The following is a 15621-nucleotide window of genomic DNA, read 5'->3' as shown; positions in this document are numbered from 1 at the left end:
ACATGTTATTTTATGATCTGAATTGTGGTATTTTATAAAGATATGATCTAGTTTTAAATATGAATGCTTGATGATTAAGCTGAAGATATTTTGTAAGATGATAATCTTGGTATAAATGTATAAGTGGTACTATAATAAACAAGGTAAAATGAGTATGAGACACACATGTATGATGACATACAAATGCTATGTTTGTGGTTTAATTGAGGATATTTAATCATTAAATGAATACCATGTTATATGCTTTTGATTTTGTATAAGTGTGTAAGAGATTAAGGTTGACCAAAGCTTGGAAAATAGCCTAGGTATATTCCACACAGGTAGAGACACGACCATGTGTCTCAGTCGTGTATGGAACACGACTTTGGGACACGGGTGTGTAGAGCCTTAAAGCATGAAATTTCTAAGATTTTCGTAAGTTCTCGGTTTAGTCCCGAACCCTTTCTAAAGTATGTTTTGGGCTTCGTAGACTCAAATAAGGGACTATGTGTAAGTGAATGAACGTTTTGAAATATGAATGAAATTTTATGGCCTGTATTTTAGTTTAATGTTTGTATGTTTGTTCGGTAACGCCTCGTACCTTATCCCAGCCTCGGGTACGGGTAAGGGGTGTTACAGATGCCAAATCACACACACACATATTTTTTTGCCACAAGGTCCTAGTGTCACAACTCGTTGATCAAATGCATAAAAAGCGTCTCATAGAGGTCAATTGTAACAGTCTATTTTTTATTGGTGTCAAAAATAGTGGTTTCGGAAACACAAACCTCACAGTGAGTCCGTAAATATTATTATTTAATATTTACGATTCAAATAGAGTATTATATTGAATTTTAATATGACCATTTGAATTATATTTTTTTTTGCTAATTGAACAAATATTTAAGTATAAGTGGTTTTGAAAAAATGAGATATCGAGACCTCGTTTCTGTAAACCAAGCTTGTTAATATTTTTTATTAAATATTTATAGAGTTAATATATTAGTATATTAAAATTTGGTCCAATAATTTTAATGTTTGGCTAGCTAATTAAAGAAAAATGATTAAATCGTAAAATTACAAACTTCACTCACAATTGGTTTTATTAATTAAATGGCTTATTTAGTTAATGGGTGAGGACTTTTATAGTAATTAAACCATAATGATAAAGCATGGACGGTTAATGGAAGAATTGAATTAAGATTATGTGTTTTATAATATTATTATTAAATTAAACAAACGTTAAAATAGTAAAACAAAGTTTTCATTATATTTATTTGATTTTCCACCGAAATACTAAGACTAAAAACACCATGAATAGAGCTTGAAGTTCGAATAATATAAGATTCATGCATGTAACTGTTCTAATTATCAGTTTTTCGTAAATTTTATATTTTTAAGATTGTTGTGGCTTAATCTTTCTAGCTCAAGGATTATTTTGTAATTTTATTAAAGTTTTCAAAACTTGCCATTTATATTTTTGAAGTTTTTTAGTTGTTAATGGTTTTCTTTGAAGCTTGACGATGAGTTTGGACTAATTTGTAAAGTGATTTTGCATGGTTTTGAGTTTCAGGACTAAATTGCTAAATTGTTGAAATGGCATGAAATTCTTGTAAATTTCGTGACTTGAGGCTGTTTTAGGATGATAATGAATTCAACACAATAGTTTTGGGCTTAATTATGAAAAATAAGCTTGTTTCGGTTTTAGAGACTAAATTAAATAAAGTGCAAAATTTTAGAAAATTGTGAAAAATGCTAATAAAGGTCATTTGCATCAAATTAGATGTAATTTTGTAATTGAAGCTGATATTTGAAATAAATTATTGTTTAGATCAAGAGCCGGTTGATAATTGTGGAAAAGAGAAAATTGTTTATTAGTACCTGACATTACAATCTTTGTTGTTTAGCATTGGTAAGTTCATATGGTTTATTTTAGTATAATTTGTAATATTATATTGACTTGTGAATTGTACTTCATTGATTATGTGTATATATAATAAAATTTTCATAAATTGGTACAAGGCGAGAAAGTAATTGAATTGTAATGCATTGAGCCCGGATGAACGTAGGATAAGATACAATTGGCATGTCAATAAGTTATTTTGTGCGCTGTACGAGATTGACTTATGATGAGATGATGATTCTTGACTTGTTATTATACACTAAATATACTAGAGTCCAGCATTTGTTGCGAATTACCAAGTTATATTTACAGTGATTCTGGCGTGTTTCTAGGGGCAGATGTAAAGCCTATGGGCTTGGCACTTGGTGTCCAGGCGTGTTTCTGGAGGAATGTTAGCCTACGGGCTAGGCACTTAGTGGTCAAGTGTGTTCTTTCTTGGATTGTCTCAATTGAGCATTTTGGCGTGTTTTTTGTGGATAAACACGTATCTGTATTTGTTCATATAGTTCATCAAGCTGAAGTTCAATGGTTAAATGATAGGATGTTGATATGTTCTTAATATTTGGTTATAATGCATTGTTGATGACTTTATATGTAACACCCTCAACTCGATCTAGTTCACCGGGTCTGAATCTTGGGTATTCTAACATAGAACACAAAACCTATAATAGCAAACTTTGGCTAACAACTCCAAATTACAAACAATCCTAGTTTAAAATTACATTCCAGAACTACATTTCGACAAATCAACAATGTATTTAAATAAAAATAGTTATACAAAATAAATCGTTCTTAACACAATTATTTGATGAATACAAGCTTATTATATTAAACTCCTACCTAATAACTCTACAGCGGCACTATATGCATAATAATCCAATGTGCCACTTTCTTGGCGTAGTCCTGGAAGTATCCTTCTAAGCGCAGACCTTTGTTATAAAACCTGATACATAAAAACGAAATGAACAAGTTCAAAAGAACTTAGTGAGAGATAAATCGTTGTACCTTTGGCTAATATTTATGTAATGCAAGCACTATTACTCGTTTACTTAGCTTGAGCGAATACCATCACAATTCCAGATTTACTCATGTACACCAATTGTTGCATTCTTACTTGAATCAGGTCTTCAATCTATCAAATTAACTTATAGTCTAAACATACGTTTCTATACTCTTCTCTTGCTTAATAACCTATGAATTATCCTTTCCCAGACCCTTACATACTTAACATATATTCTCTTATTCAATTAAATCAAAACAACTATCACAGACAATAATCATGGGCATATACTTACACGATTGATGGATACCTGTGCCATTCATTTTCCACCAATTCACTAAGTCTTATACCATCTCCCACTGTCCTAATAATTTCCTTTACTATCAAACGTTATTCGAATCATTATACCAAAATATCATTGTTTTCCATGTGAAAATATTATTCAGTTATCATGACCTCAAAGTCAACATTGTATAGTCAGATTTGGTGGATACTTTTTCACATATACGAGTTTTCATTGCTATTTACGAACATCTTGTACATTTACACACTGATCTGTTTTTCTCAGTTAACTTCAATTAACTTATCCTTCTTATCAACTGATCAAACTTATACTGAACTCATCATACAACAGTCAATCATTTTATTCCATACTTATGGATATGAACACGTTAGAGATCCAAACAGAATACGTTATCTGGCTATACTAAGAATATACATTAGAGGCAAACAAATGATATACAAAATATGCCATAAGGCCTTATTACAGAATACGCCACAAGGGCAATTATACAGAATTTGCCATAAGGCAATCCATTCAGAGTACGCCACAAAGGTAATCCATTTAGAGTACGCCACAAAGGTTAACATGATGCACTTAGGCACCCCAAGATTGTTGTGTTTGCGATATGGATTTGCCTAAACTCACATAGCATGAGGTTTGCCCATCACCGCATTAGGATGCAGAGAACCCTATTAGATAAATGTCGTTCAACAGTAGTGTGCCATGGTCATGGACTTTTTCTTCAGAATTTCATATCAAAGTTCGTGTTTATTATCCCGCGGATTTCATCAATTACCCCCGTAGTGACCCGACTCACTTTTTAAACTCTTTAGACTCAAACATATCCCAGACTCAATATTTCATATTACTCATTATACATCTAATAGAACTCACATTCAAACAAACTAATTTATTTCTTAACCTTATCATAACTCAATGCACATTTCTTCATGTATTTGGACTTATCAGATTTCATATCCATTATGCATACCATCTTCAACAATCATTCATGGACTCAATCAATTTTAACATAATTTCATTCCTATAGTCATATAAGTATCATATTCATACTATTTTATCCATGATTTCCAATTCATAGTTTGATCATTTTCATGTGGATATACTTTAGTATGGACAATATACATGCAAGGGTCAGAGTAGAGACTCACCTGACACTCACTTACAGAATCTTGAACTTTAGATCCAACTTCCATCATGAAACAACAACAACACCCACCCTGCTTACAGAACATAAGAACATCATTTAAACTTATTCAAATACCTCTTATCATTTTGTCAAACACTGACAATTTCCTTGCAAAACTTTAAACTTACATCTTACTGTTTATGCACCTCTTACCGACTTACTCATTTAGAATTTAACATGCAAAATGGTAATACTTACCCAGGGATGGAATAACCATTGATTAAATCCAGATTTTGAGCTTTCAGTTTATGGAGGAAGAAATATTGTTGGATCACAATAGAGGAACCAGAGAATAGTATATTCAAGAAGAAGAAAACTCTTCTCAAGGACTTTTCCACAAACATATATAGCCTTAACTCACTTACTATAATTTAACTCACTTGAATTCAGAGTTTGTCCTACTTAATGGTCTACAAATTCTGAGAGTAACATTAATGAGAATCCAAAAATAATAAATATCAAATTAGTCTATCAAATTGATTCCTAACCAAAATACTTACAACGTAACTAACACAGTGACCTAGACAAACATGGCGTTATCTCAAATCATATATTGTTATAATAATATATCAAAACTTTTCCTTCTTTTTCCATAAACCCATCAACTTGGCTTGTATTTTGTTAGTTGAATGTTTTTAACAACAAATCTGCATTAACATTTTATTGAAATAGTTAAAAATTTTAATTATTTAGATTAATTAATATTGTTATAATAGTAGTAGAGGATTATTATTTGTCTAAAAATCTTAAATTTATACATAGTAAAGGATTAAAATCATAATATGACTAAAGACTCTATACCTAACATAAATTATACCAAATAAAAGTATCATGATTAAAGCTCAAATTTAAGTATGTTAAAGTGATCAAAACAATCATATATTTGAAAATAAACAGTAGCTAACACAATCGTCCCTAATATATTTAGTATAATAAAAAATAAATATTTGATACTATTCCATCTATTTTCATGGATTTATATATTGTAGGTTGAACTATTAGATTTATTATTTGAAATTAATTCATAATGCATATGAATGTGGGCAAAAAATATTTATTATTCAAATTGACTTTCATTTTAATACAATATTTTATTATCAAAATTCAAGTTACTTAAAAAATAAAAATTCAATAAATTACTTCAAAAATTTAATAGAAAAAATTTAATGGGTTTAACCTCAATTTTTAATTAATCTAAATTTTAAATTCAATAAATAAATAAATTAAGTTTTAAAAATAAAAATATTAAAATTAAATAAAACATATTTCAACCTTTAAATTTTTATTTTTTCCTATAATTTGCTGAAAAAAATTTAATTAATATAAGGCTAACCATAGTAGTTTTCTTTTATAATAAAATAACACATTAGACTATATATAAAAGAAAAACCAACACCAAACTAACAGGACAGGAAATTATTTTATTAATTTTCGCTTAAATTTCTCTAACAACATCGGATATGACATTTTTCTTCTGAATTTTCTCATCTTCAACCTTCCAATTAGTAGGTACTATAGTCTATTGTCCTCTTAGTAGCCCTTTTAGATACTTTCAATGTGGAGAAGGCCAATATATAAACCTTTCCCTTTTCTAAATCCTCAGCTCAAAATTTCCACCATGGGAGCTGCTTCCTCCAATGCTCTTTGTTTTTCTTCAATCATCAGCAAAACGGCTCCAACACCGTCGTTTCTTACTAAACATACAATAACCCATTTTCGCAAACTCCCTCAAAGGTTTCGAAACGATGCCTATTCCAGTGTTTCTGCTAAAACCATTCATTCTTCTTCTCTCAACGCATTCCTTCAATCCAATGCAAACGACACGGCCGTAGCTTGGAACAAAGCGCCGGAGATTGTTATCAATGGAGATGGAAAAGCTGAGGCTTTTGGATGCAGGGACAAGGTCGTAATAGTGGTTCTTTTGGGATGGCTTGGGGCTAAAACCAAGCATTTAAAGCGATATGTGGAATGGAACAATTTAAGAGGAATCCACGCGGTTACTTTTTTAGTAGATGTTAAGGAATTGCTATGGTTTGATATTGGTGCAAGGCTTGAGCAGCGTGTATCTGAATTGGGAAATGAGTTGGCCAAGTGGGTTATGGAAGAAGAGGAAGATGGTCGTGAAAGGTGCTTCATTTTCCATGCTTTTAGCAACACTGGCTGGTTCCTGTAAGTTTAACGAATGGTTTTTTCTTCTCTTTTTCACTTTAAATTTTGGGTTGTGGAAAGTAAATTTGGGTATCGTTTGTTTTTGATTTTTTTTTTTGGGGGGCAGATATGGTTCACTTCTTGACAGCTTTCAGAGAAGAGAGGGATTGAAAGAGAAGATAAGAGGAGTAATTATTGATTCAGGAGCAGCTGACCCTTTAAATCCTAAGGTTTTTGCTTTGTGTGTTGATTCTATGAGGTCTAGTTACGATGCTTTAATGTTAATTATGGTTTTTGATCCATGAATTTGAGTTTTGAAATAAAGCTTTATCTCAAATTATGTACTTGAGTTCTTTATCTGATATTTACTAAAGACCTGGTTTTTGGTAGGATACAATGGAATTAATAAGATCCAAGCTTTGGGTATGATGGATGGGTGATGGATGATGGATGATTACTGAGTTCGCTTTGAGTCTTGAAATAAATCTTTATGTCAAATTTTGAACTTGAGTTTAACTGATATTACTATCGATCTGGTCCTAAATAGCATACCATGAAATTAATAAGATTCAAGCTTATGTAAATAAAAAAAATAAAAAAAAATGATGGATTGTGATTAATCTGGCCTTTGATCCAAGAGAATGAGAATGTGTCCAGGTTGTGGATATGAACATTTGGAAATTTCTGCAGCTGGCAGCTCTATATATTTGATCGAAGTTAACATCTCCGTGTAATGCTTTGTTTACTCTCTCTTGAAACCTTGGATTCAGGTATTAACAGTGGAAAAGACTGAAATGTGTATTAGATTATCATATTGGTTCTGAAAAATTATACCTGCGACTACTGATTTGCAGGCAGATGCAAATGTTTCTGTCCTCTGGATGGTCAAATAATAGGCTTCCAACTTTTTGACATCTTTACTTATTCCAACTTTGTTAAGTTCTCTATCATACTATTTTGATTTTTTTCCCAAGACTCTCTGTAATTTTACAATAAGAGGTTAAAGGCATCAACGTCGGGAGCTTCTTGGACAGGACTCTCATCCTATCCTAGAATACTCAGTATTTGAGCTGACTAGTTGTTTCGGTTTTCTTTTGTTCCCTTAAAAAATCTGGGAAGTTACACATTGTATCTCTAGCATTAAAATAGAACACAGTTAAATTTCTTTGACCTCATTTGCTGCCATATAAGATTGTAGGTTTCCGGCCTTGGACTTTGTAATATGATTTTGATGAAGTAATTGTATGCTCATTTTGAAAACAATGGCCTTTCTAATTAAATCAACTGGGAAAGTAGTGATGATTTACATATTCTCTTCATCTTTGCAGGTCTGGGCAGCCGGTTTCGCTGCTGCTATACTGAAGAAACAGAGCTCTTTAGTAAATGGACTAGAAAGTGTAGAGACAGATTCAAAATTACAGAAAGTGGAACCTGGGATAATTGAATCTGTGCTGCTATCTGCCCTGGAAAAGCTCTTCAAATTTGTTCTAAATATGCCCGATGTTAACCGGTACATTTCCCTTTATGCCATTTATTGGTTTCCATATAACGTTAAATGACCCTAAATATGCTTTCACACCTACATGCCATACAATCTACGCTCTATGAATATGATCATATCTTGTAATTGCGAGGAATGATGGACTAATGCAAACTATTACTTTTTCCTCGTTATATGCAGAAGGTTAAGAAAAACGATCAATGCTATCATGCAGCACACTCCTCCCTGTCCTCAGCTATATCTTTATAGCACAGCTGATAAAGTCGCTCCGTATAAATCAATCGAGTTGTGTATTGAAGAGATGAGAAAGAAGGGGATAAAAGTATTCTCCTTCAACTTTGGCATATCTCCGCACGTCGACCACTATCGGGCTTTTCCAAACATATATTCATCTCAGCTTCATAATTTTTTGAAAGAATGTTTTGCTGTTAAACAAAGATGAACCCTCCAAATACTTGAGTCAGTCCATTTGTTTTTTCTTGTATTCTGATATTTCTTCCAGAACAGCCCCAAAAAGATACCATGCATCGGCGTCTATTATTATATGGATGCATTCTTTCAGTACTCATAACGTTGGAGGCAGATTGTTGAAATATATTAGATATTTTAGCCACTGCTATAAACTCTACTGCTGTTTGTAGCCATGGAAATGAAGATTATGATATTTTTGTTGATTTCATAATTATTTTTTGCCTAAACTGGTTGAGTTAGGTTGGCTTGTCATTTGGGTTGCTGTGGTTATTTAGCTTGTGTTTCTTGTGGTTAAAAGCCACACTAATGCTAACAAGATTTTAGTTTGGCAAAGAGTTTTTAATGTCGAAATAAATAAGGCTTTTATTAGGTAATTATACATGATTAGAGCCAACTGTTTAAATGCAAGTGGGTGGCCAACTTTTAGAATGAAAGCAACTTTGAAGTTTGGGGAGAACAAAAGTAAAAATTTTGTTTAAAAAAAGACTTAAATTAAGTACTTGATAAAACTGATATTGTTTTATTTCGTGCATAATCTTATTGTGTGTAGTGCTTAATCTGCCATAAATAATATAGTAGAGAAATATTAACATATTCATTTTCCTTTCCAATAGTTCATTGCAACTCAACTACATCACTGAAACAATAAACTTTCTTGGAGTCCATTACAATTGGGATATAAAAACAATTAGAAATTTTACTTTTTTCTTTTCTTTAAATTTGATTCCTCATATGTGCTGCAATTTTTGCAGAACATACATATAGCATGAAATACATATCATAAACAAACTTGGTTTTTGAAAATACATTTATAAGCAAACTTGGGTGGTGTTTGTTGAACATTGAGAAGCTCTTTCTAACAGTTTAACATGGTGGCAAATCCTTGGGTGGAGGCAGAATTGATTGATCAGCTCCTTTTCCATCTTCAACCTCAAATGCCATTTTCAATCCCCACCCAGTATGGAGCTCCAAATGACAATGCATAAACCAAACACCTAAACCAGCAAAATCCAATGAAATTTGAAGTTATATTACTTGAACTCGAGCAATTCAATAATGAAAACAAATTGAGTTCGTGATGGTACCTGGATTGTCTGCTCTAAACCGAATGGCGGTCCAACCTCCAGTCGGAACACCAACTGTGTTCCTTTCAACAGGATCGACCAAGTTGTACTTTGCCGGATCTTTGACAGGATCGAAGTTTCCGATACCGGTTCCAACCACGAAGAAGTTATAGCCATGGAGATGGAATGGATGTGACTCAACTGTAAGGAGATTAGTGTCTTGTAGCACTAGCTCAACTGTAGAATTGAAGGCTATTTTGCTAAGCCTTGTCCCATGTGCAGTGCCAAGATTGGCTGTTAAGGGTGCACCAGTATAGTTAAATGGCTTAGGAGGTTTATCAGGGAAATCAGTTCTAAAAACTCCACTGATGTTGAAGTAATGAGCTTGGAGAAGTCCAATTTTAGGCATCACAAAAGAAATATTGTTCAACGAGGCTAAGATTCTTGTCCCATTAACGCATGTCGGGCAAGAATCTTTGCCGAAACCAACCGTGTAGAACAGTTTTCGATCAACCTTAAGGGGAACATTTGCAGGAAAATTTGCAGAGTTTAAGCTCTTGAGCTTTTTGTTGTAACTCAAAGCGAAATCTGTGTCATTGGAAGCTGGTAACTGAGGAAGTGTAGGAAGAACAGTGTTGGGGATTCCGTTGTATTGGAATATCCCTGTCGCGGTTTTGTTGTCTACAGGTATTGGAGCATCCATGAAAGGCCTAGCAGCCATGAAATATCTCCCAGGGGATTGGTTGGCTTGTATTAGAACGTTTGTGGTTTGCCCTGGTGCAATCAGTATCGCTTGAGTGACGAACGGTTTTGTATAAACTGCGTCCACCTCTACTACTGTCATGTTATGACTGGCAATCGCAAAGAAAAGCTCATCGTTGAGGGCAGCATTGATGATTCTTAGCAAGTATGTTTTCCCGGATTCGACTTCCATTGCAAATGTATCTGAAAAGTGAAAACATTAAGGATTGAACATGTAACAGAACATGTTTTCCAACAAAATTTCTTCAAAGTTTCAACTTACGTTTCTCAGAACATGGAAAAAGAGGTCCAGGTTTCCCATTGATAGTGTGTGCATCCGACATGTTTGGTGGCAATCCCATGTTATTTCCTTGCTTGACAATCTCTTCAACATCTTTGTGCCACCATTCCCCTGCACCATGAATACAGTTTTCATCATCATCACAGAAAGGAACTCGTAAATCAATCAAAAAAATCAACCCTGGAACCGACCTAATACAACAAGCTGTTCCATGTTCGGCTTCGGGAACGGATATGGCATTCCTTGTTTCGGCATGATGACAATGGCTCCATACACCGTAGCCCTTAGCCAAAGAATGTGTGCATGCCACCATAAAGTTCCTCTTTGCCCTGTTACATTGAAGTCGTAAACGTAGCTATTCCCTGTCTTAATCGGACATTGTGTTATGTAAGCCGGTCCATCCGCCCAACCATTTCGATATTGCTTCAATCCATGCCTAAACAGATCATCAAACAACACATTATAAGAAACCTTGTTGCAATGTTTTTTTTCCTGCATATTAATAAAAAATCTTACCAGTGAATGGACATGTTATATTTTGCATGGTTTGTAACATTGACAATAACTCTGTCTCCCTCTCTAGCATAGATTGTAGGCCCTGGAAACCTCCCGTTTACCGTTACGATTGGCTTTGCATGGCACAGTCTGCTAACATTCTTCACTTGAATCTGTTTAAAAACACATCATCAAGTGAAACAGCTGAAATATTACAAAAATTATATAAAATGCTCAGTTTTTGATTGACTCACATCAAACTGGTACTTCCTTACAGCAGCTTCTGCTGGAAAAGAAATGAAAGCAATTAAACCGACCAGAAAAAGGGTCGTTTTGGAAACGAAATCACCATTGATAGCCATTCTAGCTGAGCTAAAAGCTTTTAAAACTTTTCGGTGCTTGTATGGATGTGAGACATGAAGTTGAACATATCAAGTATTTATATAAGCTTTAAAAGAAAGGGGTAAAATTATAGGAATATAAGAAGAAGAGAATGAAGCTGATTAGGTAAAAGTTGCATAGTCTCCATATGTCAAAGCTTGTAAGCAAAATACTGAAAGAGACATTCAGTGCCATTGATAGGCGTAGAGGTTGAGATTGTGAATCTAAGGAAGGAAAATGCTGAAAGAAACTCCCCGTATCCAATTTTTTTTAAAAGATTCAAAAATTTGAGATTGAAAGGTATATACCAACCTAATCCTACATACAACACCAAGCTTTACCGCTAAGGAAGGCACTTTTTTTAACCTCATGTTGCATGCTCCTTTCTACTTTATAAAATGACATGTTATATTTTAAATCTGGTTTAAGGAATTCAACCATCAATAATTAATCGAATTAACCAAAATTTTTAGTGGAATTCTTTTTAGCATTGTTTATTGATTAAAAAACTAATAGAGAAAGGCTTACTTCTAAGCATTTTGTAGCATTTCTTTCTAAGTCTGAGTTTGCTTATTAATGGGCACATATGCTTTGCAGAGAAACTTTGTATTGCTTGTTACCAAACCATTTTGAAAATAGAAAAGAAGTATGGAAATGGAGGAATATCAACCTTAAAGTAAAGAAATGAGAAACATTGTGTGGAATAGTTGTTTTTGGATGGATTTATTATAATCATGAAATACCTGCTTTTTATTAGCAATTTTTTCATTTCAGCTTTATCTTTCTCACTCTCCTTATATGGGTTTCACTAATAATCACAATCTTGCTTCTCAAACCTGTAAATAGTAATCGCATAAATATCAAAATCCAAATTATAAATAAAAATTCATTTTTCAATAAAACTTTATTAAAAAATACATACAAAATCATAAATATTTTTTTTCATTTTCTAAGGTGACATTTTTTATTAAAATAATAATTTTATCGTAAAAAGTACTTCTAAATATTTTTTTATTTTTAAATTTTAATAATCAAGATTAAATTGATAGAATGTGTAAAATTGAGGGTTTTTATTTTTTAGAATTAGAATCAAATTGATAAAATTTGTAAATATTGAAGAGATAAATTTGTTATTATGTCATTCCATTAGTGGTTTATCGGAAGAGTAACCAAAATATTAAATTTAGGTAACATTAATAACTAATACAGAAAAATATAAAATTAAGTGACCAAAAAAATATATTAATAATTGAGTGACTTATTATAGAATTTATCCTAATTTTTGGGTTGCAGCTATCCGAAGTTGGATGCATTGCCCGCAAAGACATATTAGACATCCAAACATTTAGCAAAGCCCAAACTGTTTAACTTATATGAGCCTAATTAGCCCAAGAGACCAACAAAACCATATCACTAAGAGGGCCATTGTTGAGCACTGTGCATCAAACCCACAAACCTCTCCCTCTCGCCAACTTCAAAACTTTAGGTTTTGGCGGTGAGATTAAAAATAATAGTTGTGATGAGATTAGTTATTACGGCAGTGAGATAAAATATTGTAAAAGTGAAATTAAAAATAGTGATGAGATATGTGTTTGGATTCAATCACAAGATGATAGTAATAAATGACTATAAAGGATAATAAATTAAAATAAATATATATAATAAAAATTAAAAAATATATGTATTTTAAAGTTAAAAAATATTAAAGTGTTTAAAATATTAAAAGCATTAGTTTAAAATGTTATCGCTGCTCCTTGCTATCTTCGTTAAATTAAAAGTTTTATATAATTCAATTTATAAATTATTTGAAAATTTAATACATAATTAAAAATTTATTGTAACATTATTTAAATATTTTAATCAATATATAATAATAATAAAATAATAAATAAAAAAGTTTAAAAACCTCTAAATCAAAATAAGTAAAAGTAAATAAATTGCAATTGGAAACGGAAATATAAAATGCATTGAAACCATATGTATTAATTTATTAAAATTAAATTAATAAAGTTATTTTAAAAGTTAAAATTCAATAAAGAAAAGCAAAAGAAGTTAGAGGAAAGAGAATGATATAAATGGTCAATTGAATCTTAGTTCAATTGGTATAGACATTGTTATCAATGTAGGAGGGTATGAATTTGATTACACTGAAACGCATTATCCTTCTATCTATACTGAAGTTGCATTTCAATCATCAATTCCACATCACTTACATAAGTTATATGTTTAAAATTGTTTTTTTGGATGCAAATCTTCACATAATTTTTTATCACTGAGTTCTTTTTCCTTTTTATAAAGACATAGCTTTTGGAGTTTTATAAATTTGAGAGACGAAATTAAAGTATAGCAAGTGTTTCACTTGTTATTTGGAATATTTTAACACTATAAGTAAGTTGAAATTTTATTATGTATTCTTAAGTTGTATCTAAAAATAAATAAACAAATAAGACATGTGACCAAATCTCAACCTCAATTTTACTACTCATATATCGAATATATATTTTTAATATGTATTATAAAAACACATATCTTACCCTTAACTTGCTTTTCTGTATGGGATAATCTTTTTCCTTTTTAAACACAAATTTGTAATAGATTTGATCTTAAAATATAAGATTTCCCTTGATTTTTGATTTTTTTTAATATTTTTCTTTCCTGGAAATTGAAAAACATATTTGGTAAATAGAAATAAAAAATATGTTTGATACTTTTATGATGGAAACATAAAAATTAAAATAAGGGTTAGTTTTTACTACACTTACTGTAATGAACCGAAAGTTACGGTATCGGAAATTGAGTCTTGAGTATCTTGTTTCGTGAAATTTATTCATGAATATTTATTAGAAATATTTATGAATTATAGTTGAATGGTTATTTAGTGTTTAATTAAGTGAAGTAGCTTGAATTTAGTTTAAAGGATTAAATTGCATAAGGAATAAAAGTTTAATTATAGATTAAAGAAGTAAAAGGACTAATCTAGCAATTAGACCCTAAGTGCCATGTGTGTGAATGTATGATATAACATGTGTAATAGTTGGTATATATGTGTAATAGCTATAAGATATTTTATGTTATAGCTATTACACATGTTAATTATATTTTTATAGGTTAATAATAATATAATATAGTATAATGAATAAATAATAATGAGTAAAGAAACATAGAAAGAGTTACAGAGAGCAAACGTGAGAAAGAAAGAAGGAAAGAAAGAAAGACAAAGAAAAGGGAAATTTGAGGATTAAGGCCCTAAAGTTTAATTGGTAAGTTGTTTTAGCTCATTTTCTTATGATTTTTATGTTTATGGATGCCTAATTCAAAGTTCTACATGTATGAGGTTAAAATGAAGAAAAATAGAAAATTTTAGATATTGATTTAGTTGAATAAATTGAGGTTTTATGGGTTAAATTGATAGGAATTGAAGTTAGAAGTGAAAATTGAGTGATTTATTAAAAGAATTCTAAGTTAGGTTTAAATGGGGATTAAGTTGAATAGAGCTCAAAATTTATGTTTTATAATGAATTTTATGAGTTAGAAATTGTTAATGAGTTGATTAAAGAGAATATGAAGCTTAAGTTAAAGAAAAAAGATTAGTAATGGAAAAAGGACGAAATTGGAATTTTGTAAAAGTTTGATAGAAAGTGAAAATGTGTTTTATGAATTAGTATATTAATGAATTTTAATTGTATGATTGTTAGTAGCAAACGTAGCACGGATACGTCATCAAAGAAGGAAAAGAGAAAGTGAACGAAGATATCGATTAAATTCGATAAATAGTGGTTTGTATTTCTATAAACCGAGCTTAATCGTTATTGCTATATTTGATATTTATATTGTATGAAAATGTGAATGAGGTAAGTATTTTTACCATATTGAAATGAATGTGATTTTGAATACCCTATTAATGATGTCGGGCTAGTCGGATATAGTTGACATGTCATAGGAATTGGAAGTATTGGGATATTCCGACATTGAGTCGATGAGACACTATGTGTCGACTCATTGTTAAAGTTCGGATTTGTTCCGATGAAGTACTTTGTGTACTATAATGTTAAAGTTCGGATTTGTTCGATGAAGCACTATGTGCTTATCCCGAGTGTGGGTTGGATCCGTGTATCCGTTAGTGTCCGAGTTATGTTAATAAGGGTAA

General features: G+C 31.5%; 2 protein-coding genes across 2 annotated transcripts; one reads left to right on the top strand and one right to left on the bottom strand.

The window, feature by feature from the left end:
- Positions 1–5752: 5752 nt before the first annotated feature.
- On the top strand, positions 5753–8703 carry LOC108487560 (uncharacterized). Its single transcript, XM_017791933.2, has 4 exons — positions 5753–6541; positions 6648–6750; positions 7849–8030; positions 8202–8703. Exons 1-4 carry the CDS (start codon positions 5928–5930, stop codon positions 8461–8463), a joined length of 1161 nt encoding a protein of 386 aa, XP_017647422.1. The 5' UTR covers positions 5753–5927; the 3' UTR covers positions 8464–8703.
- A 387-nt stretch (positions 8704–9090) lies between these two features.
- Positions 9091–11861, bottom strand: LOC108487361 (laccase-11-like). Its single transcript, XM_017791682.2, has 6 exons — positions 11348–11861; positions 11115–11266; positions 10790–11034; positions 10581–10709; positions 9578–10501; positions 9091–9487 (listed from the first exon to the last, which is right to left on the bottom strand). Exons 1-6 carry the CDS (start codon positions 11453–11455, stop codon positions 9357–9359), a joined length of 1689 nt encoding a protein of 562 aa, XP_017647171.1. The 5' UTR covers positions 11456–11861; the 3' UTR covers positions 9091–9356.
- Positions 11862–15621: the final 3760 nt, after the last annotated feature.

The sequence above is a fragment of the Gossypium arboreum genome, chromosome 10, assembly GCF_025698485.1.
Source record: "Gossypium arboreum isolate Shixiya-1 chromosome 10, ASM2569848v2, whole genome shotgun sequence".
Classification (NCBI taxonomy): Eukaryota; Viridiplantae; Streptophyta; class Magnoliopsida; order Malvales; family Malvaceae; genus Gossypium; species Gossypium arboreum.
Note: the sequence above shows the minus strand (reverse complement) of the source record. Positions and strands in the feature narration are given on the sequence as shown.